The following is a 26610-nucleotide window of genomic DNA, read 5'->3' as shown; positions in this document are numbered from 1 at the left end:
TACATCATGGGTTCTCAAACTGAGGGTCATGACCCCTCAGGGGTTGCAAGGTGGTTAACATGTAGGTCTTGAGCGATCAGCTCCATGACCCTGACTGCCCTGAGCTCCCATTAAATTAAATTAACTCCCCATTTTTAATTTATAAGGGGTGGGTCACATTCAGAAGCTTGCTTTGTAAAAGGGGTCACCAATACAAAAAACTTTACAAACCACTGCTCTATACTAATGCCGGGGAGCACGACAGCAAAGGACACTGGAGCCATCTCCACAAGTACCACTGAGGAAAAATTTCCAGCAACTATGCACAGTGCATAGACACCCCAAGTCTGGAATGCACATTACTTTTTGTAAAGTGCTTACAACAATGAGGACCTTATCAATAAGTGGGGTTCCCAGGTGCTACCATAATAGAAATCAACATGTAGTACTATTAATACTATTTATTTTATTGTAATCTAACTTAATAAGCTGCAAACAAACATTTGTAACATCTTCAAAAAAGAAATGTCTATCATGAGTTCTTCCAGAGAAAGGATAGTATCCCCATCTCCACCAATGTGACTAGAGACTAGCTAAATCATTTTATAGGATAACTTAGGTCAGCAATACTCTGCAACCTTCAAGGTTTGTTTTTCACATTCATTCTCCCAAATTGCAACAGGGCCTCCAGCCACAAACAATGGAAAACAGGACAAAAATGCAGAGATTTAAGATCATCGTGCTTATCAGTTTCAAAAGGCAGTGCAAATATTTCAAAATGTTAATATATTTTCCAAAAGTCTTACACATAAAGTTTAAACAACAAGGTCATTCTTTTAACAAACTGTATCACTGCTTCTTAAATAAAAGACCGAAGTGTCATCCATCTGAACTAAGCAGGCCAAGCAAAATATCCTCCAATACCTATGTTCTCCTCAATGTCGAAATGGGTGGATAAATTTAAAGCCTGCTCTCTCAGGAGTTGCTTTATAGGCAATTTTCTCCCAGTATCAAGGTCTGCAATTTCCATTTGGCTGCCAGTTTGCGATTAAATTCATCACCTTTATTATAAAAATGTGCTGCACTCCACAGCCTGCTGCACAAGAATTGCAAGACAGACATTTTTCATTGCTAATGGCAGCATCACTCTAAGGCAGTCACCACATCCATTTAGACATTAGGTCCCTGCATCATGTTGGAGAAGCTATCACTCACATGGGAAACCCCTAACAATTGTAAACCGCAGAGAAATAGTTCTGAACAGATTGCATCTTTCAGTTAGCTTTTTGGACAAAAGCTACAATTATATTTCACATTAAATGCTATGACAAGTCAAGTTTTCTAGGTCTCTGGATAGCTTTTTTAAAGCTGACTGTTTACCTGCATTCAAACGTTAAGCAGCAAACGAAATATTTCACCTCTGTAAACTTATAGGAAGTTAACAAACCTCAAAGGACTGACAGTTCTGATACCTTTAATTCCATTATTAATAACTGGGGTTTGTTTTACAGTTTAAACTTTAGTCATGTTGGCATATACCCAATGGGGAAAATGAAAATAAAAAGATGTACGTACATGCACAGGACATTACATTGCTCTTTCACCTGGCTTTTCCTTTGTTAATGAACTACAATGTAGGCATCCGCTTTTTGGATATATTCTGAGAAATCTTAAACACAGGCTTAAAACAATGCTTGATAAAATACTGGCAGAGGTACTTTTTTTCTTCATTATTTGATACTAAAGTTATCCTCAAGACTACTATCTAGATTAAAATAAACCAGTCGGTGGACAGTTATACTATGTTTAAAAAAAACAACAAAATGCATTACTTTAAAAAGGGTCATAAACATTCTAGATCCAGGCTGCTTGGTTTTAAAATTGTCACCTTCAGAGCTGGCAATTTCCCAGGAAAAATTAGTTTAGGACAGGATGCTGGTAAATACTGGCTTCAACATGGTTTGAACCAGGAAAAACAATTCCATCAGTATCCAGCAAGCGCAGAACGAATCTTTTCAAACTTAGACTGAGCTTATTCAGCAGTTTTGAATGGATACAGTCAATCTTCAAAGTTGGACTTCTGTTACAGAATTAAAAATTTTATTAAAAAAAATTATGTTAAAATTACATAATACACAGGTTAAACAAAGAGTGTCTATACATCCAGGTGTATGCAAAAGTAAAAAGGTTCATTTAAAAAAAGTCAGACAATATATAGACTACATAATCAGCAATAACCCAAATTTAGATTAATAAATCTAAAGATATTCTTTAGATATTAGTATCCAAATATTTGGGTACATCACTCATGAAAAGTTATACAGAGAGTTGGTTGTGGAAAGCAAATTTAGCAATGAATGAAAACTATCCCTCACTATTTGAGAAGGTAGGATAGGTTATCCCTTAGAAAATACAATCCATCAGGCAAATTGACCGATTCTGCATTCTCTCACTCATTCGTTACTGGGGTCCGGACTGTTAGCCTGCAACTCTGCAAGCTTCCGATTGCTTAATGCTTCAAGCCTACAGCTCTGCATGATTGTTGTTTTCATATAATCGCATGTTTTACTTGTATACAATATCACAAACAGAAATGAGTCATTAGAAAACACTAAAGCAAAACATATGCAGACATTCCAATGTTCAGTATCATTAGATATATTAGTATTACACCCACTGCAATTTAACTTGATTTGTTCCAACCTAAATTAATCTATGAATTTATTGCTTTACATAACCACAATTTGAATATGTAACTAAAACTGTGTAATGTGGTATGCATTAACAAAACAGCTTTTAAAATAGAAAATGCCTTAAACTATGACTAATTTTTCCCAGGGTAGTAACACAAACAAAAAAAAACCAAAACAAAAACAAACAAGATTTTACCTGGTAAAAGCCACCTCTAGTAAATACCATGCCATCCATGGTTAGGGTGACCAGATAGAAAGTGTGAAAAATCAGGACAGGGGATGTGGGAGGGGAAGAATAGGCACCTATATGAGAAAAAGCCCCAAATATCAGGACTGCCCTTATAAAAAACATCAGGACATCTGGTCACCCTATCCACGGTTACCTGGTGAGAAGTAACCTAGAACATAAACATCTCAATTTTTAAGATGTGAACTAAGAATACAATACATAAATTGGTCATACCTCATTTTTGGTCTGCTGTTCAAAACCAACCACCAGGAGTTCAAGTTGGCTAAGGCAGTTGCCATAGTTATGTCTATTGGACGAAGTGAAAAATCATGCTACATGTAAAACAAGAGGATAGAAATCAACAGCTGCCAAAAGGTAAGCACCACCACCAACACCACGCTATTTAAAGCTTTTTTAAAAAGGATACTTGTAACCTACAATACAATCAGATGAAAAAAAGTTAAAATAAGATTCTTTAAAGAGATGTTGTTAAACATGTTTGCATTAGGGCTGTCAAGCGATTAAAACAATCACAATCACGATTAATGGCACTGTTAATAGAATACCATTTATTTTATTTTCTACATTTTCAATATATTGATTTCAATTACAAACACAATACAAAGCGTACAGTGCTCACTTTGTATTTAAGTTTGATTACAAATAATTGCACTGTAAAAAACAAAATTGTCATCTATTTCAGTTCACCTAATACAAGTACTATAGAGCAATCATATGAAAGTTGAACTTAATTCTACATTTGTCTGTACAAAAAAATAACTGCATTCAAAAGTAAAAAAAAAAAAATGTAAAAAACTTTAGAGCCTACAAGTCCACTCAGTCCTATTTCAGCCAATCGCTCAGACAAACAAGTTTGGTTAAAATTTGCAGGAGATAATGCTACCCGCTTCTTCTTCACAACGTCACCTGAAAGTGAGAACAGGCGTTCTCAGGGCACTCTTGTAGCCGGTGCAACAAGATATTTACGTGCCAGATGCACTAAAGATTCATATGTCCCTTCATGCTTCAACCACCATTCCAGAGGACATGCATCCATGCTGATGACCGTTTCTGCTTGATAACGATCCAAAGCAGAGCAGACCGTGTTCAGACTCATGTTCATTTTCTTCCTCTGAGTCAGATGCCACCAGCAGAAGCGGATTTTCTTTATTGCTGGTTCGGGTTCCATAGTTACCATATCTGAGTGTTGTTCTTTTAAGACTTCTGAAAGCATGGTCCACACCTCATCCCTCTCAGATTTTGGTCAGCATTTCAGATTCTTAAATCTTTGGTCCAGTGCTATAGCTATTTTTAGAAATCTCACTTTGGTACCTTCTTTGCATTTTGTCAAATCTGCTGTGAAAATGTTCTTAAAATGAACATGTGCTGGGTCATCATCCAAGACTGCTATGACATGAAATGTATGGCAGAATGCAGGTAAAACAGAACAGGAGACGTACAGTTCTCCCTCAAGGAGTTCAGTCACAAATGTAATTAACGTATTCATTTTTAAATGAGCATCATCAGCATGGAAGCATATCCTCTGGAATGGTGGCCGAAGAATGAAGGGGCATACGAATATTTAGCATATCTGATACGTAAATACTGTGCAACGCAGGCTACAGAAGTGCTATGCAAACACCTGTTCTCACTTTCAGGTAACATTGTAAGCAAGAAACGGGTAGCATTATCTCCTGAAAATTTTAACCAAACTTGTTTTTCTGAGCGATTGACTGAAATAGGACTGAGAGGACTTGTAGTTTTACAACAAAGTTTTACATTTTTTTTACTTTTGAACGCAGTTTTTTTTTTTGTACAGACAAATGTAGAATTAAGTTCAACTTTCATGATAATGAGATTGCACTATAGTACTTGTATTAGGTGAATTGAAATAGACTATTTCTTTAGTTTTTTACAGTGAAAATATTTGTAATAAAAAATTATATAAAGTGAGCACTGTACACTTGTATTCTGTGTTGTAATTGAAATCAATATATTTGAAAATGCAGAAAACATCCAAAATATTTAATAATTTTCAATTGGTATTTTATTGCTTAACAGTACAATTAATCATGATTATTTTTTTAATTTGATTTCTTTGATTTAACAGCGATTAATTGACAGCCCTAGTTTGCATTACAGTCATATCAAAGATAACCAGACAATATCTACTATCAGTTATATTCCACTTTTTGAATTTCACAATCTGAGCTTATTTAGCTGTTGCCACATTGCATAAATTAGTGTTGGACCCCAAACTCTTATCACGTCTATTCTCTTCTTCAAGGCACATTCCTGATTTAAAAGATTTCAATAGCTGGTGACTGTACTAAATTCAGAGGAACTGCACCCCAGCCAGCCACTAATCTCTCTTCTATTCAGACACTTCATCTGGCCACATGACTAGGGATAAAATGGCTGAACAGGAGGAAAAAGTGCTATTGTTTTGGTTGATTTTTACTTTGAATCTCCCATGTTCTGGTGTTTTTAAATTCATACCAAAGACCATTAAAAAAAATTTTGTAACACAGGCAACTTTTGGTGTGGAATTTGTGTACAGCCAAAAACTACAAATCTAGCCTGAACACTAGACTTTAGCTCCAGACATGACGTATTATTTATACCCTACTGCATACTATTTCCATATTATTTTATCCCACTTAACAGTTTATATTGAGTTATAATAAAAAGCTATTACTACAGGGGATTATCAAAGGTATAGCTCCAGTATTGGTTTGCTAGATAAGTAGTTTTGCATAGCTTTGGAAAGTGTTGAATCTACAGCCTAAGATAAATAACTGGACATCTGTTTTACAGTTACTTCATTAACAGACTACATTCTTTGCTTAATTAGATTACGTTAAACTTCAGTCAGAAGTGCTGGATATTTGAGATGCTTGTTCCTCTGATGGGATGTTGTTAGCAACCTTTTCTTGACATGAGTGAGAAAATGACATTCCTTGTCACATTGTAATTAACTGGTTTTCCACTGCAATGCAGCATGGAAAGCTGATTTCAGCTCAACTTTATTGAAAACAATAGCTGGTATTTGCAAGTTGCAGTTCCGATTATTTCACAGCTCATTGCTTTTAACAACTGGTACACCAAATTTCTAGGACTATTTGATGAAATTAACTAGGTAAGATAATGCACTGTCAGTATTTATTTCTTGTCTTTTTAATGTTATCTGCAATTACAGCTCTCAAACCAATGCATGACAAGGGGACTACTGTTATGTCAAATTCTATCAAAACTGAAGCAAAACATGGATTATTTTAGAGACAAGTGCTCTGTGACACACAAGGCTCCATCCTTTGTAGTGAAAAAGGAAACAAAACACTATTTACTAGGTTTACATCACCACATCCACCTTGTTCTCAATACAAGTTAGCCAGGTGTATATTTTGCTCTGACCATACGGTTTGACACAAGGGAACCAACCATAGATTTTGAATGGAGCACTATAAAGCGGAAGCACCATTCAGAATGAAAGTTTGACCCTTCATTTGGTCTTTGCTATCCTAGATTCAAAAATGTACCACAAATAGCACCAGTGAAGAAAACCTAAAACTAAAGGGCCACTAATCTTAATTTATTTTTAAATTGACTTCAGAGGAGAAGGATCTGATTTATTTAAATTCCTTTAGAAGTGTTAAGTTTTTCCTTCTCTTCCATTTAGAAGTCATCTTTCCAGCACAGGTGAAACTTACAGGCCACATAAGGAAGAACAGGTTTCAGAGTAGCAGCCATGTTAGTCTGTATCTCGCGAAAGCTTATGCTCAAATAAATCTGTTAGCTTCTAAGGTGCTACAAGTACTCCTTTTCTTTTTATAAGGAAAAACAATGAAACCGACAATACAAGAGCTGTTATATCACAAATTAAACAGATCTGAATTTTCTTCACTAACTTTTCAGTTACAGCAATTGTATATGTAACTTAAATACAGTATGTATAAAGTCTTCAAAGGGGATTTTCAAGTTAATGTAACTATAACAATAACTCAAGTTAACACCTACTATCAACACAGATTATTATTTGGCTACTAAATCCTATCAAACTTATAAGGCAGCAATTTCAATATTTGCATGGTCAATCAACATATAAAATTACTATTTTACTGTTGATAGTAGTAGTGTCAGCTGGTAGACTATTGTGAACTAACAATAGATGTAAGCACTTTTATTCTACATTGTACAAAGACAGTTTAAAATGTCCATACTCTAAACCAGTGGTTCTCAAACTTCATTGCACCGCAACCCCTTCAGACAACAAACTTATTACATGATCACAGAGAGGAGAGGCGGAGCCCAAGCCCTGCCACCCCGGGTGGGGAAGAGGGGCTGGAGCTCAAGACCCACCACCCTGGGTGGGGGTGGAGCTCAGGCTTCATCCATGAGTCCCAGCAAGTCTAATGCTGGCTCTGGTGATCACATTAAGCTGGGGTTGCGACCCACTTTGGGGTCCTGACCCAGTTTGAGAAACTGCTCTAAACAGCAATAGCATTCTCTTGTTTTACTGGGAGATGTTCCTCTTGAAGTATAAGACAGCCTCTTTTGGCAACGTCACATATGCACTGCCAGAAGTAGAAATCAAATTGAGTTAGTGTGTCTTTTTAATTATTTAAAACAAATGTTAATAAAAATCACCCAAACGAACAAAGTATTTCATTGTGGGTGCTTCAAATGTAATAAATAAGTTAAAAAGTTTAACATGATTGAGTACAGTAGTTTTAGGAGTCTCCTTTCAATGTTACCCAAATTAAAGGATGTTTACATATTAAAACAATGGATAATTTGTGTATACATGCTGGAAAGAGGGATCAGTAACCAGTGTTCAGCCTATTAAATGTAACTGCTTTCCTAACTTAAGTGACAAATTAAAAGAAAATTAAACCCGTCACTAACACTAACTGATTTGGCAGGTCCTATCACCCAACACAACTGCTTTTTCTGACAGTCAAGTGAAGTTTCTGAGAAAAATATTTAAATCTAAACGAAGATATTTAAGCCCCATGTACTTTAACATCTGCAGCCTTATCCCACAATCCTTACTGATGATATCTATGGGAGCGTTCCCACAGAATTGAAACAGTATTGCCATGATGTTCTTGGGCACATTCTACTAATGCAACTGTAATACTACCACACAATTTAGCAGGGTACATTTACACATCTATCCTCAGTCATTTTCAGTAACAAAACAGAAAAGGGTTTTAAAGTTTTGATATGAAAAGTGAGTCAATGCACACCACAAGTGTGATTTAACTGCATTATCATGGGGTCTGTAGACCCTGCTGATACGCACTAAAAGTTCCTTATTGAGCTTTATCATCATCTTCAGTGATCCCTCAAAGTCGAGGATGATCTCTTTCACGGGTCCTTTGGTGACTGAGGAGTCTGATCCTTGAGCCACACAGGCTCATTGACAACATTGCAGGTGGTGTTGAAACACAGGGTTGGGCCACGATTGCTACACGACAGTTATGTTTCCTTTCTTTTCAAGCGTTTTTCTGCAATCACAGCAAGGTGATTTTCCTCAAAAGTGAACATTCCCTCTCCCCTTCTTCATCAGTTATCCCTATCCTGGGCTGCTGTCCGTCCCCCAGCGTGTGGTGTCAAAGCTACATCTCTTGATGTTTATCTTGAGGGTGTCTTTAAAGCATTTAGAAGAAAAAAAGGCCAAAGAGGAGCTTTAACATTGAACTGATTCAAGCAGCACTACAGTAAAAAGTGCATCAGCAGGATCTACATGGAACAATTAATGCACAACACATTAGTGCGCTTCAGAAATTACACCTCCATAGAGGTGCATTATCCCACCCTGTAGATTAGCTCAGAGAGGCAACCTTGCTATCTAATGATGCCTCCTTCAGGTGCAGAGAATACTGTATGAAGAGATCCGTTTCACTTCTGAGATCATGGTTCATGTGATAGTGTGGAAGGCTAATCACAAAACTGAGTAAAGAACCTTTGCCATAAACATTCTTTATGCTACATTTTGTGCAAGCATACTTACAGAGCCTGACTGACAATCACTGATGATGCCAGATCATACAAAAAAATGGAAATCAAACAGGTGTTACTTTTAGCCTTAATAAAAATGGGCAAATGAGAGAAAAGGCAAAAGTAGTCAGCGAGATAAAATGGAAGAACAAAACTATAGATGAAATTGCTCACCAACACATTGTTAAATTTAAGTTAATACAAACAAGTGTATTTCATGAAGTTAGATTGTACTAAGCTTAAGGTCAACAGAAATATTTTTATGATTTCTGTAGTCTGAAGAAAACCTTTGTGAAATAAACAGCATAAATGGTGAACAGGGAAATAGCTTTATAAAACTGTTTTAATAATCAAAAGTTTATACATTGCAGGTAACAGCAATTTTGAAAAAAATACGCATTTTAACCCAAATGCATTCCTTTAATCTAAAAAGATAAGCTAAAGCTATATACTATAAACATGATATTTGACAGTAAACCTTTAAAAGGTAAACTTCTATACTTCCTTCAAGTTATTTTCAGATTAAGACACCTGGAGAAAAGCAATGTTGGTGCTCATACTGTAATTTTATTGCCACCTTTAGACTTCCCTTAATGCTACTTCATGGCTTGTTTGAAAGTTTTTAGAAGGTGGAAGTATAATTTGATTATATTCCAATTATTAAGTTTAAAAGCTAGTTTGCTATTTTAAGCAAACAGTTTCTGAAGGATGGATATCATTTGAGAAAAGAAATATATTCCAGTGTAAAATGCTGAACACTTAATTTTAGGAGGGCAGTTTTTTACTTTACATGTCTTTTATCCAAAAACTGGACTGTTTTGCTTATTCAAATCTAAATTTACTGGCTTTGCTATGAAGATCATTAACTATTTGTAAGAAACCCATAACACTTTCTATTTCAAAATCAATGCATGTTTTCTGCAGTAATTTACATAGTACATAATGCATTTCTTTTGAAAGTAAATACGTTTTGTTTAGTCTATCACATTTATGGTACAATCCCACTCATATTAAAAAGTGCACAATATTTGCCTTCATATTTGAAGTATTAAGAAGCCAATTAGCTTCAGGGCTTGAAAATTATCCAGGTTTCATTAGTAGTCATATTCATTCCTTCTTAAAAATCCCAAGCTTTTTACGATCACATTAAACTGTCCTCCATCTACAGTATCTCCATGAGGCAACATATATAAGCTACTGGTTAGTAGTTATACTATTAATCAAACTAAAGAGTCTAAGCTTTACCACTAGAAACAAGAGATCCTCTAAGATTTGTCAGTAAACGAATACCATATTAAAGATGAATCATATTTCTATATCTACCAAATATCAAGGTCACATAGCAAAAATTTAGAAAAAAGAAAAAAATTGTTCTCCACAGACCTGTCGTTCTGATTACTTTAGAATATATTTTAGGCACAGAGCAGCTGATCAGATATTGCAGCAGCCAAAATACTCTGTTCATCACTCAATCTAGCAAGTTCAGAGAAATGAGTCAAACAGAATTTATATTTAATAAATATTTGAAGTGAGAATGCAACTGATGCTTCAGACTTAAGTAGTAACAGAATTCATATTAATTCATGACTACACAAGTAGGTGAATCTGCACCCTCCAATTATAATACTAATTAGGATTGCTCAGTGTTTTTGTACTAATAAATACTTGCCTCTGTTAGGGACTCGAGCTGCAAATCAGAAGTTCAGCTAAAGATTGACCTGGATCTACACTAGGAAATTATGTCTGTTTAACTATGTCACTTAGGGATGTTAAAAATCCACCCCCCCCAAATAACAAACAAGTGTAACCCCCAGCACAGACAGCTCTAGGTCGATGGGAGAATTCTCCCTTCAACCTAGCTACCACCACTTGGGAGGTGTAGGTAATCCACTTCTCCATCAGCGTAGGTAGCACCTTCAGAAGGGAAGTCTACACGATCACATAAGTCAATATAATTTACATCACTCAGGGGCATGACAAAGCCTCCCCCCTCCCCCAAAGCAAGTTTTGCGTTGTCCACACTGCTGCTGTGTCGGCATGAGACACTCACCTGTTGACATAGCTTCCACTTCTTGCCGAGGTGGAGTAATTATGCCGACGGGAGAGTGCTCTCCCATCGGCGTAGCGCATCTTCACCAGACATGCTACAGCGGTGCAGCTGCACCAATGTAGCATAGACTTGCCCTGCAGCACTACAGTTACTATAGTTCCACTGCAGCATTTTAAGGGTAGACAAGCCCTAGACAAGCCAAAGTATATAGAACTGATTGCACACTCACTTTATAAATTTAACACCTTATAATGGTCTAAGATACTGAGTTAGGGATACAGGTGGCTCGCAGCCTTAAATGTAAACATTTGAAATGTGTGTGAAAAATATACTCAAGTTTTCTGTACAAAATAAAACAAACATCAACAGCAAAAAAAAATCTTTAATATTCACCGAATAAAATGGATAAACATCTGCACATGGCAAAAATAAGGAACCTCAACCTACTTTTGTTAAAGCTTCCTTCTCTGTATCTTCTTATGCAATGCTGGGAGAAGCAACAGGCAATTTTATCTCTAATGTCCTTTTGTTCGTAACTATTTCTTTATTTTCTGTGCACTTGCAGAAATACCAAATAACTGGAACTCAAATATATAAAATAGTTAAACGTGAGAAAATTAACTTTGAAGCATAAACTAAAATCATCTTGCTTCCAAATCAATATCTGCACAAGAAATCCATTGACCTGTAACATTTCTGAGAATAATCATGACATTTATCTGAACTTCAGGTATCTGCCTCAGAAATGTAGCAACTATCAGTCCTAAATACATCTGGTGTTCAAAACTCATTTTCCAAATTGTACGATTCTGTTATCTATTTGCCAGTCTAAGCTACAGAAGTTGCTAAAATTCTTTAAGCATAAAGGGACATGTTTTCTATTCAGCCAAGCACAGGATTGCAGCTCCTCCTCAAATACCCTGCATATAGCTAAATATCAGCTACCATCTTTCAAGACTGTAGTCTTAACAGTGGCCGTAGTGGCTATCTACTGCAGCACCTACTTTCATCCAATTCATCATCATCAGCCTTTTTGCTAACACTCTTCAGGGCTGCCTGGTTGACAAATTGCTCTGTTATTCACCCTATGTTAATCTGAGGCTGACGCAAGTGTACCTTTCTGACTGAAGACATTTAGCTATATTAAAACTCTGAACTACCAAGTAGCCTCAATGTGCATTAAACCTCCCATTTGGAACCAACAAGTTTCCTCATGAATAGTTATGAATAAAACACAGTTAGTAAATCAATAGACACTAGCTTTATGTACCCCATTATCTATATAACTGATGCACTGTCCTTTGGTTCCCTAGGATCTACACTTTAATTATTAGCAACTGGAAACAATGCAATACCTATGGAATTTAATCTAAATTAACCCTTTATCACTGTGGAACACCTATCTGCAAATTGTTTCACTTAAGGCTTGATTAGTTAGAAACACACGTAACAGCTTCTGCATAGAGCCTGTCAGATGTTTTACTTGATAAGTTCTGTAATTTTTTTTAAATGAATAGCCCTACCTGAAACAAGCCTGTGTCACATTTTTATATTTCTACCAAGATGATTTTGATTAAACAAATGTAAATATTTCAACAAACATTCTTTTTCAATTCTCTCTCCTAAAATGATTTATGCCTCAGTGGCTGGCCATAAAAACAAGTCTGTTAACATCAGCAGTTAGATGAGGAGATTAATAATAGAATCCTTACTAAAATTCATGCAAATAGGTATATTCACAGCTAGGGCAGGATTTCCAAAAAAAAAAAAAAACCACAAGTGACTTAGGAGCACAAGTTTCACTGACTGTGGCTATGTCTTCACTGCAAGAAAGTGAGAAAGTCAATACTATATCCCTCATCCAGGCACATACTCACCTAGTTACATCATGGTGAAAACTGTCTATGCCTTCTCTCCACTATGATTTTACAGTGAGATAGCTAATACATATTACCTTGCTGTAAGAACACCCTTTTTATATCAAAGACATAATCTTAGGAACACAAATCCCACTGATTTTCAATGGGACTAGTGCTCTTAAAGTCACTTGGGATCTTCTGCAACACCTGTTTGTTCGGACCAGATTCAGATTAACTCAAAACTGTTATAAACTATTGACAAGAGAATTCTCTAAGTACAGTATTTAGAAATTTTGTTTTAGTTGTTTTGTAGATGCTTCACAGGGCATATGTAAACTAAGTTCTATGAAGCAACTCATGCTTGTCCACACTAACACTTAAAAATAAACTGAAGTAGACTGAATTTGGAGCACTTAAATGAGAAACTAGCACTGGACAATGTAAGGACAGAGGGAACTTTAAACAAGTTTTTTCCATGCATCTAAACCAGATGAACCTGAAGCACAGCACCTCAATTACTACAAGTTTAGACGTCCTCCATACCTGTATTCCATAATTGTGCAGTGACTTTTCATGCGAAGATTTAAAGGCAATTAGATTAAGACCAAATTAACCCATAATTTACACATGTACTAAACAAGCTGCCACCACTTAAAGAGTTGACCACCATCACAAATACAAGCACTACATAACGAAGCTAACAGCTTTTTTTTTTTTTAAAGTATTGATTTTATCCTTTTCTGCCAAACAAAAAATTGATATTAAATAAAATGTAATGTGCCACTGGCATCTCCTTTGGAGAAACCCCTCACTCCCTTTCTCAGATACTAGGCATACTTTCACTGCTGTACTTTAATGAGAATATACCTGGCTAGGGGAAGAGGGGAATAAAATTTCCAGAAAGCAAAAGGTAGGTGGCTCTCCAAGATACTGTATTTAATACGGACTGAATAACTAATAAAAAGAGACACTATTTCAGAAGGGGAGAGGTTTAAACCAGGGGTTCTCAAACTCTTGTACTGGTGAACTCTTTCATATAGCAAGCCTGTGAGTGTGACCCCCCCTTTATAAATTAAAGAACAACATGTTTTTATATATTTAACACTATTATAAATGCTGAAGGCAAAGTGGGGTTCGGGGGTGGAGGCTGACAGCTTGCAGACAACCCCCAGTTTGAGAACCCCTGGTTTAAACAATGAAGCTTCCAGCAACGTTTAACACTGGATGCTAGCAGGCCTACGAGATGGAAGTGTCCATTTGAAAATGACAGAGACCAAAAAATACACCACCACCACAAACACTATTAGCACTATTTGACACCTGTTGGTAGTCTCAGATGCAAAGAACCGAACACGAGGATTTGCGATGAATCTCTTACCCCAGAGAAGTTCCACCCAGAACAGGGATGAAGTAGGTGCGAATCTTCCACCACCTCTGCTCACATATTACCTGTTCTGTTCATAAATGAGAAACTTAAGTCTCTGGAGCTCTCCATGTACTATCTATTCAGAAATAACTACTTGAACTTTTCTTTAAAAATACTACTACAAGTTCTCATACTGCTATACTGATAAGCCCAACTGAATGTCAACTGTGCAGTAAAGTTTTCTTAATTGATTTTCCTCAGAAGTTTCCTGAATATATTTCTGTTTTTAAAATTAAAAATAAGGATTGCACTTCCCAGAATAGAATAAGATCACAAGATGTCACAATTCCTAGGACATGCCATCTTAAAGTATAGAAACCTACCCTAATTCATTAAAATGGAATAAAAATATCCTCAACGTTCAATCACTGTTTCTATTTCCACACAAGGGATGAGATTTTCAAAAGGACTTAAGTTGAGACCATAAATCTCACTGGCTTTCAACAGCATTTGTGCTCCTATAACCACCTTCTACGCACTTGAAAACCCCACCCTACAAGACTTAATGGAGAGGTTTACTTACACAAAGAAGTTTAGTGCTTACTGCAAACGTCTTGCACAAAGTTATAAAAAGGACCTATTCCATCTCCCCTTCTCTGCATAAGTTTTTCCCAGTAACTGTAGTAAAAATGAATCACATTTATCATTAGGAGTCTGAAAAAAATGATTAAGTCAAGACAAGGATAAAAATGTATGCCAAAAACAAACAAGTACTAGAAAATACTTACAATCAGTACTTTTACACTGTCAGACTTAAAATTGGCATTTTGTTACCTCCTTCAAATGTAGACACTACCAGCTGTTAAGGAATTATGGACTATCGAAAACCGGAACTTCAAGTTCTAAAGCCACATGACAAATGTTATCTATAGTAATTTGACAGTTTAGATACACGTAAAAAAATATAGCATACTTAAGAGACCATTGATAACATAGCAGAACACTAGCTCTGCCAGAGTTAAGGTTGAGCATCACTTTGCTTGTTTAATTATAATTAGAAAAACTTCACTATTAAAAATTAACTGTTCATTTTTTTTAAAGATCATCTATAAAGAAGTTTAGAATACTTAAAACAACCCAGGACAAGCAGCGAAGATGTCAGTCGCTGGTTTTAGAAATAATGGTGGTTTAACTCAAGCCATTCACAACAAAATAGAAACAAAATCTGTTGACTGCCAGCAAACAAGATTCCATTATGAAGATTAATCATAGCTCCAGTCTGCTTATCAATAAAAGGTCCTCCTATTAGAGAAATTCAATATATCCAATGAACAATTGAGTTAACCTGAATTTGATTTCATGAAGTCTATTTTACTGCTTCAACTAGTTCTCTTAGTATTAGAATATTGTTTCTTTTTAAACTAACAAACTTCAGAATGCAAGGAATATTTTGGTATATGCAGTTCTGAACAAAATCCATGTGGCAGAATGCACAAGTCTCAATCAGAAGCTTCTGAATTATGTTTCAATAAAGACAAATGTCAGCAAGTGGAGGCATTTCATTTATTCTACACTCCTCTTGGTAAAGAGTTTTTTCCCCTCCCTTCATCAGAGCAGCAGAGTATAACCCATCAGTTTCTATGGCTGTATAACAATCAGCTTGAGCTGTCAGGATAGCCCAGTAGTCAGTTAGCTTAACACAGGTCATCTCCCCTGACACCCATACGTGAGATCAGCAGTTAACTATACATCTAATTAACAACAATTTTTATATAAACAGATTGTCAAATAAACAGAGTACTTTAAGATTAGGAAGACTAATTAAAAGACAAAACTCAAAGTGTTGGTTTTCTAGAGGTCTACATAATTAAAATGCTATTTTAAATATATCCGATTCCTGTTTTATAGTCCTCATTTTAAAGTGTTTTCTCTTCCAGACACGAAGCTTTTCTTTAACAAAGATCGGTAACAGGAAAAGTGTATGTGTCAAAAAAATGGTTAGTGAAATAATTCATTTCTATTTCACATCCGACCTTCCCTTTCTAATACACATACTATCTAGAGGACAAAAAGAAAAGGAGTACGTGTGGCACCTTAGAGACTAACAAATTTATTAGAGCATAAGCTTTCGTGAGCTACAGCTCACTTCATCGGATGCATCCGATGAAGTGAGCTGTAGCTCACGAAAGCTTATGCTCTAATAAATTTGTTAGTCTCTAAGGTGCCACACGTACTCCTTTTCTTTTTGCGAATACAGACTAACACGGCTGCTACTCTGAAATCTAGAGGACAGTCACAGATTTTTTAATCCTTAGCTTTGGAAACTTGACTTTTGGATTTTCTATCCTTCTATGTCAGCACATCACTTTTTGTAGTTATTGTATTCTTAAGAGCTGCCAACACCCAAGTAATTTTGGGGGGAAAAGCTATTTAGAAACACTTCTGTTGATTAATATTTTATAGTATTTTTTCTGTTCATTAAGCAATGTATTTATTTCATAACTAATCTGATATGCTGATGGCCAATCACTCCTTACCTGAAGTGTCAGCTATTTATAACACAACTAATTATTGTGCATGACTTCAGATAAGGAATATGCAGCCAGGAGAATACTAACTCTAAATTAACAAGTATCTTGTATAAATACAATGATAAAGGAAAGTAAAAAATATTTAGCAAGTAATGGCCGTACCCAGGTATTAACGGAAAAAGGAAGGGGAAAATGGATTCATCAACAGAAGTGTTTCTAATTTTTTTCCCCCAAACTACCTAGGTGTTGACAGCTCTTTAAAAATACAAAAATTACAAAAAGTGATTTACTGATACTGATCAGTTGAAAATGCAAAGGTCAAGTTTTCAACATGAAAGTGACCCTATTACAGAAAATAATTCTAGTAAGCAAAAAATGTTAAGTATGGAAAATGCAGATCTCTAAATCAAGAGTGCTTTCTATACTGGCCGAATAAAGGCTAAAACATTTTTTGACTACTTAAAATAATTTTGTTAGTGTACCCTTTAAATGATATATCATGAATATGTTCTAAAATACCTTTTATTTGAAAAAAGGGGTTTTCTGTTCAGCTTATGTTTATAAGGGATAGTCAATTTTTCAGCTGATAATGGAACATACACAATTTGCTGTCAAATGCTTAAAGTCAGAAAAAACTGTTCCACTAAAAAACTGTTCTGTTTTAATCTTCTGCATAATCTTGCATATAAAATTTTTAGAAAGTGATTGTCTAGTTGACTACATCCCTTCCAACAATGCAAAAAATATGCAATCACTGGTAAAAAGAGTGTCAAAAAAATGGAGAAAAAACCCCACGTTTGTGAGGGAGTTTTAAACTCTTTATGCTTCTTTGAGAAACAAGTAATATTTTAAATTGTAGTCCACAAATAATTCAGGAGACTGTGCATGAATAAACTTTCTTATTACAAAGTCTAATGTGACTTTTGTTTTGAAAAGTATTCTAACAGATTTTGAAAAGGAACACACCACCCCCCATTACAACTACAGACTTTTGAAAAAACATTCTGGAGCCCTACAATCTTGTCTGTTACTATATGTCAGGCGTCTCCAAACTACGGCCCGTGAGCCCTATCCGGCCCGGGGTTTCCATTTGTCCGGCCCTCCAACCAACAGGTGAGGAGCCAACAGTTCAGGAGGCAGGCCACTGAGCAGGCAGGGGGAAGGGCTGCCGGCAGCAGCTCACGCGGGGCGGCAGCACAGCTGAGCTGTGCGGAGGGGGTGAGTGCCTCTGGGAGCCAGTGTCCCCCCAAAAGGGGAGCCAACTAGGGGACAGTCGTTGCTGAAGCCGAGCAGGAGAAGCAAAGAGGCAGGCATAGATACCCATCAGCACAAAGCAGGCAGGCTGCAGCTGAGTAGGCAGGGGGAGGGGCTGCCGGCAGCAGCTCACGCAGGTGGGGAGGTAGCTCAACTGAGCTGTGCGGAGGGGTGAGTATCCCCGGGAGCCAGTTTCCCCACAAAAGGGGAGCCAACTTAGGGGAGTGTTGCTGTTGCAGCCAAGCAGGCACGAACCCCTGCTTAATTGCATCTCCTTGTCTGATGAAGATTTACAATCAATTTTGATGATGGGAACACTAACTTTGAACCACAGCTAAATGCAATTTTGTCAGAAAAACATCAGTACCATACTTCTCACTAATTCTAAAATAATATTTCTTTATTTTTGAATGTGTGTTGTATGATACAAGGAAGTTTTTAAAAATAAAATTTAAAAATGTGAAATGATAATGTATTGACAAATATTGTGCGATTTCACAGTACCTGCATCAATTAACTTTTATACCTGGATTTAGAATTTAGTGCAACACTGACACAGTAGAGTAGTGCTGTTTTAACTATTTTGCATATATTTAATTTCTTACACAGTCGCTTCAGCTTGCAAAGCCCCTTCAAAAATTTAATATGGCCCTCGTCTCAAAGTTTGGAGACCCCTGCTATATTATGCCATTTTATGAGGTGCAAATTTCCTATAAAGAGAATGTTCGCGTTTGCCCCATGCTTTTACATATAGTTGCAACGCCAAGTGAAAAGGCTCAACAGTAAAGTGGGTACTATTGATACCTACACAGAAAACATTAGCCTTTTATTGTGTACACTCTTAATGGACATATACCCTCTTAATTAATTAAAGTTAGTTAGAAATAAATTCTGACAAAAGATGTAATATTTAAGGCCTTGATCCTCCAAAGATCTGTGCTTAACTTTGCCTATGAAAGTATTCTCATTTAAGTCAAGTGAGCTACTCATGTACGAAGTTAAGTGAATTATCTCAAAGAAAAATATTTACAGACTTGGTACCCAATCCTGCAAACCTTAGTCAAGCAGGCAGCTTGGCTGAAGCCAACTGGATTACTCCAAAAAACTGTATGATTTGGCCCTTCATAGTTCCACAACTTTCATATACAAATTTTTTTTTAGAGCCAGTGTACTGGCTAATTGACAGTAACATGTAAGTAATGTAAGTCTGGATGCATTTATAGTTTAATTTGTTGTAACTACTGTTACTCAGATTGATTTCAGACAAATGTAAAACATGCTGCAACTAATCCTATTCATTTCCAAAAGTAAGCAAAAAACCATCACCCAATTCATCATTTCCTTTTGGAAGTGCATACACACACACGCGTTTTTGATTGGGTTTATCTGTAATAATTCCCTCACTCCTAAAGAGAGCAATTTAACAACTGTGAAGTGAAAGACTTTTGGGTAGGGCTTTCAGAGGAAAGAATAATAAATAAAGAGCTGTAATTCTTCATAGGAGTCCACATGCATATCCTTGGACAGTCAAAGACCCGTTACTCTTAGTGATACGTGCTACCAAAGAGTATCAGAATCTTGCCATCTGTAGCTTCAGGAGTTCAAAGATATTCTTAAAAAGTAAGCTAAGTTCCTCTAAAAGTCAGGATCACTGCCACATATAAAAAATTTTTAATGTCCATGCTATTATACTCATTGATGGAATTTCTGTATTTTAGAATTACTGTCTGTTAAGATCAGCATATACTTTTTCTAAAATAGTAAAAAATATTGGTTAAAAACAACTAGTTTCATAAACCTAATGTTTTTTAGTTTTCAGAAAGTATCTGAACTAAATAACTTCCATTTATTTTAAAATCTCAGTCTATGTTTAGAGTTCTGAAACTTTCATTGCTAGATAACAGAGTCCAAGAAATGAGATACAAGTGATTCACTGTGTGAAAGAGGTCATATTATAAAGGGGAAAGCAAAAAATTAAGTTACCAAAAATAATATAGGTTAAATTAAACATATTTCAGTATTTTAGAAACTAAAATCAAATGTAAAAAATTCAAGTCCCATTTGACGGTGCAAACAATTACAGGAAATACAGCCCATTTGACATTCAGGAAAAACGCCCCCCCTTCCAACAGGTTTGCACTAGTCTGATAAAAACAATCCAACTTCCCACTTATCATGGTGCTCATTTTAAACATCCCTGTTAATCTACCAAAGAATTTTACACATGAATTAAAAAGGCTACAACTTGAAAAATACTTGTAAGCTAAGCAGAAAGCCAATCTTCGAGTTTTACAGTAAAGTTGATTTTTTTTAAAAGTCCATATTCATACCAGCCACTATAACCTTTAAACTGACGATAAATTGCAAAAAAAGCTACGCCAGTGGTCTTCAATCAAAATTCAGCACAAGGTATCAATATCTTCAAAGACCAACCTTTAGAGAAATGTACAGAAAATGAAAATATGTTTTGGATAACAAAGTTCAGAGTAGAATGGGCTGTTTTACAAGTCACTTAATTGTTAATGTTCTAACAACTAAGGAGAGTAAAGAGTAACAAAAGCCCAGACAATCATAGCAGAATAGCTGGTTCAATTTCTGCTTCTGATTTAACACAGGAACTACAAGATCACATGCACTCCATTTGTTGTCTTTAGATAAGGCCATGTGTAAAAAGTGTTCATAAGAAAACTTCTATAATCCAGTAACAGTGGAGAAAATGAATTTTACTTAGAAAGTATTTTTTTTTAAATCAAGGTTATTTTAAGTGCTTGCTACACTACTTTAATTAGGATGAAAGAAAAAGAAAAAGAAAAAAGAAAAAGAAAAAGGACTCAGTTGCTAATCCTTCAGAAATGTTATGCCTCCAAAAGCATGGATAACAGAATCTTTACAAGGTAAAGGTAACAAGTTTTAAAAAAAGCACACACACAAAGAAACACACCTAGAACAGAAACTATTACTATTAAAATAGAAATGTGATCTATTGAAAAGTGAATCAAATACATTTCTGCTGATGAAAAATAAACTCCCTTTTTTCTTCACTTTTCTATGCCTGCCTTCCTAAAAGCTAATTAATTCTTTTGAGAGCTACTTCTAAGGAAACTTAAAATTACTGTAATTATATAAAAAACCTTTAAGTGCTCTAAATAAAATCTTGGGTGCCCTAAAAAGCAAAACAAATTAAGGTGAAACTAATATTGTCTGGTTCAAAATATTTAACTTGCTCTTTTTGTTGCCACAGCGCACAGTTTTGCAGAATTTTTTCCTAGCCCATTGTGACTTGTATGTAAAAAGTTGGGTAAACTTTCCTATGATACATGCTTTTTTATGAAACATCTCACACTAACACTGCATATAAGCTCATAATTATTTAAATACAGAGATCTATGATATTTAAGCACATCCTCAAATGTAATTCTTGACTGTCTTCTAGTAAAATTGCTAATTTTAGTATTAAGGTTAGTAAAGATCTTACAAATCTGTCCTCATCTTTCTCACAAAAAGAAATAAATGGCGCCCCTTAGTGTTCACATTTTGAAATCTTCAGATAATTCACTAGATTTACAAGCAAACTTTTTTTTTTTTTTTGGGACATTCCAGAAAGTTTTCTGCCTCCACAATTCTTCCATCCAAACACCAACACAATCAGGAAAAAGCAGGAAGCCTTAAAGAAGTAGAATGCTTCCTGAGCTATTCAGAAACAAAAAATGAACTGTTTGGAAAAAGAGAAGGTGGAAAACAGCCTGAACATTCAGTAACAGTTTTAAACTTCCACCACATTCCTCATATCCATTATTTTGGATTTAGGAAACTTTGGTAAAAAACAGATTTCCAGGGCTTCCAGGATTCAACCACCTTCAAAAGATGCAGTGACCTCATGTATTCCTCTATTTCAATATCCTTTCGACACCAGCGATGTTTCTCTTTTGTTCTTGTGACCAACGAACTTAGGAGGACTCCCCCCATGCAGATCATATATTCAGGAATTTAAAATCCATCACCAGGCCTCTGTGAAGTTCATTTATGTTTAAATGTGTCTTCATCCAATTTCTTCTTGATTTTACATCTCTTGCTTTTAAATCTTTCTGAAGAATATTTCACAGTGACCATAATTATACATTTTAAGTGGTTTTCCTTTTGATGACCACCTTCATCCATTCAAGGTTTATAAAAGCAATCCTCCAAAACACATGAATAAAAACTTCTTCGAATAAATACTGTTTACTAGAGTCCAGTTGTACCAATTCTTGTTTTTCACCTCAGGTCATTTCCTTCAAAAAGGTAATATTTTTCAAAGTATGTTATTTTCTGCTGCAATATGGTCAGTCTCATTTTTACATATCGTCTTTGAATGTTTTGTCATATCAACTATATAGAAACAGTTTTCTCCTTTGGGGTCAATCACTTGATAAAGTTTTCTTTCAAATAAGGATTTGACTGCAGGCAGAAATCCTTCCCAATAAAAATCTCAAAATCCCATAGTTTATGTTAAAACTCCCTAGAATCCAAGTTGAAACTCTTTCAATGGTTTTCATTTCTACAATTAAAAACTAACTATTGTAATTATATTAAACAGATTTCCATATTTCCCCACCAAGCTGAATGGCTGTACATTCAGTTGAGTACTACTGTTTGTGCACTTACAATGAAAAAAACGGGCACCCCACACATACAAAGAATCTAAAAAAAGCTCTAAATACAAGGAAATTACAATAAAGCAGATACAAAAAGGGGAAAGGCAGAGAACGTGTGAGGTTTCAAACATTTGACATTTTAAAATGAGACCACTGATTTGTAAATTAATTTTCACGGAAAGTGTTAACTGAGAACGAATGTGGCTCTGAATAAGCGGCCTCTCTGCACCCTTTGCAAGCAGGAGTTGGGTGCGGGGATCAGAGAAAACGGCGCCCTGGCTGGAGGCAGCAGCGGACATTTGGCAGCAGAAGAGAATTTATTTCGTAATTCTTTTCAGTAACTAGTCACACGTAGGAATCTTTACGTTAGTTTCCTTAAAATACAAGGACAACCGGGATAAGCATTTGCTCCCTTCGCACACGCTGGGAAATTTTTAATTATTACTTTGTGATCAGTTTGGGGTGGGGTAACGCGGGGGCCCATGCCAGAGCAGGGAAGGGAGCTCAGCCATTCCGGTGTTAGTCGTTCAAGTTCAAACAGTTTCCAGAACAGCCAAATCCCGACACCAAACACCCTTCCCTTGCTCCAGGCCCACAAAATGAGTCCATTAACTCTCCCATAAAACACGCCACACAGGATCCTTCTCTCCTTCCAATACTTTCCAGCGTGATCCAGTAGCCACACAGCTTGCAAACGACCCTCCCGTCCCCCTAAACCACATTCCTCAGCGTCGTTCCCCTTCCTGTTCGCTCCCTCTCCTCCATAAGGTGGTGGTTCCCCTTCCCCGTTTAACAGACGATGTGCAGAGAACCGGGGGAGGGGGGGGAACCACACAAGGCGAGGACCCCCCCACCAAATCTCTGCTGTTACAGGCAGGAACCAGGGGTCCCCGGCCGCTCCTTTGTTTCATGGATTGAAATGGGAGGCTAAGACCGAATCTAGAGACACCCGGGAAGAGAAGGAACCAGTGAAGAGCCCGCCCGCGGCTCTCGGGGCAGGAATGGAGGACGGAGACGGATCCAGGGAGCAGCGCGGAGGCCCGGGGCGGGGGGAGTGTTTTACCTTCGTCCAGCAGCCTCTCGAGGTGGTTGAAGATCCCGCAGAAGTTGGGGAGGCTGCTCATCAGCTTCTTGTCGTTCATCAGCTGCATCAGGTAATCGGGGCTCGGCTTCGGCTTCTCCTTGGCTTCCATTTCCCCAACCATATTCCAATCGCGCAGAGCCCGCGAGCGTCCGCCGCGCAGCCCGACCACGGCACTGGGCGCCCGGCCGGATCCGGGCGGGGCGGGGCGGGGAGGGGAGCGGAGGGGACGGTGGGCTCCCCGAGGAGAAAGAAGATTCAATCAGCAACAAACCAACCCGCCGCCGCCGGGTCCCGGGTGCGGAAAAGAGGAAACTCGGTCTCCCCCCGTTCCCCGGCTCCGTGCGCCCCCGGCCGGCCGGCGCAGTCCTCCAGGTTCCCCCTCCTCCCGCGCGCACGCACGCACGGAGCCCAGCTCCTCTCCGCGGTACTGCCCCTGTCTGCTCTCCGCAGCGGGGGAGGGGGCGGGCAGGCGCTGCTGCTTCTTCCCGAGGAGTCGCCGCCGCCGCCGCCGCCGCCGCTTGTTTCCTCCCGGCCGCTGCGGGTGTCGCTGCTGCCGCCGCGTCGCGCTGCGCCCGGTGTCCTCGCCGCCTCCCTCCCGCTGCCTCTGGCTGGTGAGTCTCAGCCCCGCCGCCGCCTCCTCACTTCTCCTCAGTTCGCTGCGGAGTTCCTCTTAGTCCAGGCTGCGCTGGTAGCAGCAGTGGCGGCGGCAGCAGAGGGGGCAGGACACGCGGGGGGGAGGGGAAGGGACACGCGGGGGGGAGGGAGCAGGGGCGGGGCGGCCGTTAGTCAGGGAGCAGCGGCGGCGCCACTTGGCGGAGCCAACCCGCGCCTCACTCGCACTCTCGGGACTGGGGGGGGCGCAGCTCCCCAGGGAAGCTCTGACGGGAACAAGGAGAGGCGGAGCCAGCCGGCCACTCCGCGGCTCTTACGGCCCCGCCACACCCACGTGAAGAGCTACGTGCGGCGCACGCGGAGAGGCTCGCGCTGTTCCCCCTGCGCGCGGCCCCGGCTCGCCTCTTAAAGGCACGCATGAAAAACTCCTCAAAACAACAAACTCCTGTTACTTCATTCCGCGAGGGGGCGGGGCTGAGTCACGTGCTGCGGGGGGAAGCCCCGCCGATGCGCATGCGCGACGGTGCTCCGAGGGTGGTGTCGCCGGGGTGCCGCCTCCTGCTGAGGCATGGGGAGGGGAGGCGGGGCGCGTCATGGGGGAGGGGGAAGCTCGGCAGCGCGCGAGCAGTAACGGCCAACGTTCACAACGGCGGCGGAGGCGGCGGTGCGGGGCCAATGGGAGGCTGTAGCGCCTCCGGCAGCCCCGGACGGGAAGAGGGAAACGCCCCGCGGTAGCGGCCCTTCAGGCGACCCCGCCCCCTTGCACGCACACAGCCCGGGGGCGCGGAGCCGGCGGCCTTCTTTTACCCTGGCGCTCAGCAGCGTGACGGGCGCTGGGTGCTAGCGGCTGAGGGGAGCGACAGGCTCGGGGCCAGCTCGCGGGGCGCCGGCGGCGGCGGCGGCGGGGCTCGTTTACTGTCCCGAGCTGGACGCGCAGCCCGCCTGCCTGGGCCCCAGCCCACACGGCTCTTCAGGCGCGGCAGCCCTGCTGCTTTCTGGGCTGCGCGGCGCTGCTGGGTGCGGCGGAGTGTCCTGCCCGCCGCCCCCAGGGCCCCGACCACGGCGTTTCTCCTTGAAGCGACGGCCGTGAATCGGAGGACTAGCGGGGCGGGAGGGGGCAGCTATAAAGCAACGCCCAAGCCCGGAGGGCCATAGGGTCTAGAACGCCCAAGCACCAGAAGCTGAGGGCGCTCCGTATTTCATTTGATGATGGTAGTGTTAAGTGATAAGATCATCAAGAAATAAAGGGCATCATGTGTGATTTGCTCAACAGGAGTAAAATGACTTAGGGCATGTCTGCATTACAAACTTAAATAGCCCTATATTAAGTTGACTTACAGCCATTGCAGTAATTACTGCAGTTGATGCCCACGCTGCTCAACTTTTGTCGATGCTGCACATCCTCACCAGGAGCACTTCCACGGGTTTAAGAGGGCCAGTGTGGGGCACTGAGAGTCCAGGCTCTCTCAGCTCGGTGCCGCTCCCTACCAGGAAGTTGGCTGCCCCCAATCCCTCTGGGCACCCGGCAGGGAGCTCTGGGGCCAACACCTGGGCAGCTGTTGGGCTCCCTGTGGGGAATGGAGAGCCTCAGTGCAGGTGGGCCGGCAATGGCCTGCCAGGGAGCCAGGGCAGCCAAGCTTTAGGTAGAGCCCCCACCAGCCCCAGGTTGACAGTCTAAGCTGGGTGGCTTTCTTGTCAGTTTCATGGCTCTGGGCATGTAGCTGTGAAATTGACAAGAATGACAGTCAACAGCCAATGTAAATAACCCACAGTCTCTACCCTGACATTGTGTTGCCTAACTACACTGGTGTAAGCCCTGTGCCTGTCATGGAGGTGGAGTTATTAGGCCTTCTCTTGAACTAACTGTACTGTAGACCAGGCCTCAAAAAATGGTTGAAAATAGCAATAATTGAAATCAGGTGTCAAGAGTAATATTTTCGCTGGCAGAGTAAATGAAAACATTGTTTATGTTTTCAAATAAATAGGTGAGCATTATTTGTGGGTATTTCCCCTCTTACTCTATGAGCAACAGTATCACATACCCATACTCACTCTCCTGGTTCTGCTTTGATTTTGTTAGTCATCAAACTTTTAATGAAATTTTAACATATTATAGTTCATAGTCTGCCTGATGCTTTTTTTTAATAAAATGAACCAAGTAAAGGAATTTGTTCATTTGCCACTTTAGAAGTGATGTTATAGTTCATGTGATTGAAGTCACTTGATCTTTAGCCACATGCCTCACATAAGACTGACCTGTGTTGTGAACTGTTTTGATATCTATAAGTGAAAAACATTCAAAGAGCTAGGATTATT

General features: G+C 39.1%; 1 protein-coding gene and 1 long non-coding RNA gene across 19 annotated transcripts in view; both read right to left on the bottom strand.

Annotated features, from left to right (window-relative positions):
- Nucleotides 1-24768, bottom strand: part of QKI (QKI, KH domain containing RNA binding) — a 338812-nt gene extending 314044 nt beyond the window's left edge. For 2 of the 18 annotated variants that reach the window (XM_038397807.2, XM_043511273.1), the window contains exon 1: nucleotides 23662-24732. In XM_038397807.2, coding sequence (XP_038253735.1) covers nucleotides 23662-23803 — 142 coding nt within the window. In that variant the 5' untranslated portion in view covers nucleotides 23804-24732. Of the gene's footprint in view, nucleotides 1-23661 lie in introns of all 18 variants that reach the window. The other 16 variants (XM_043511268.1, XM_043511275.1, XM_038397799.2 and 13 more) reach the window with 14 other exon arrangements.
- LOC122459397 lies at nucleotides 124-23655 on the bottom strand. The gene is made up of 3 exons (XR_006280056.1): nucleotides 21820-23655; nucleotides 3136-3233; nucleotides 124-2059 (listed from the first exon to the last, which is right to left on the bottom strand). It is a non-coding gene; the product is annotated as an uncharacterized LOC122459397 (long non-coding RNA).
- Nucleotides 24769-26610: the final 1842 nt, after the last annotated feature.

Source organism: Dermochelys coriacea, chromosome 3 (genome assembly GCF_009764565.3).
Source record: "Dermochelys coriacea isolate rDerCor1 chromosome 3, rDerCor1.pri.v4, whole genome shotgun sequence".
Lineage (NCBI taxonomy): Eukaryota > Metazoa > Chordata > Testudines > Dermochelyidae > Dermochelys > Dermochelys coriacea.
Note: the sequence above shows the minus strand (reverse complement) of the source record. Positions and strands in the feature narration are given on the sequence as shown.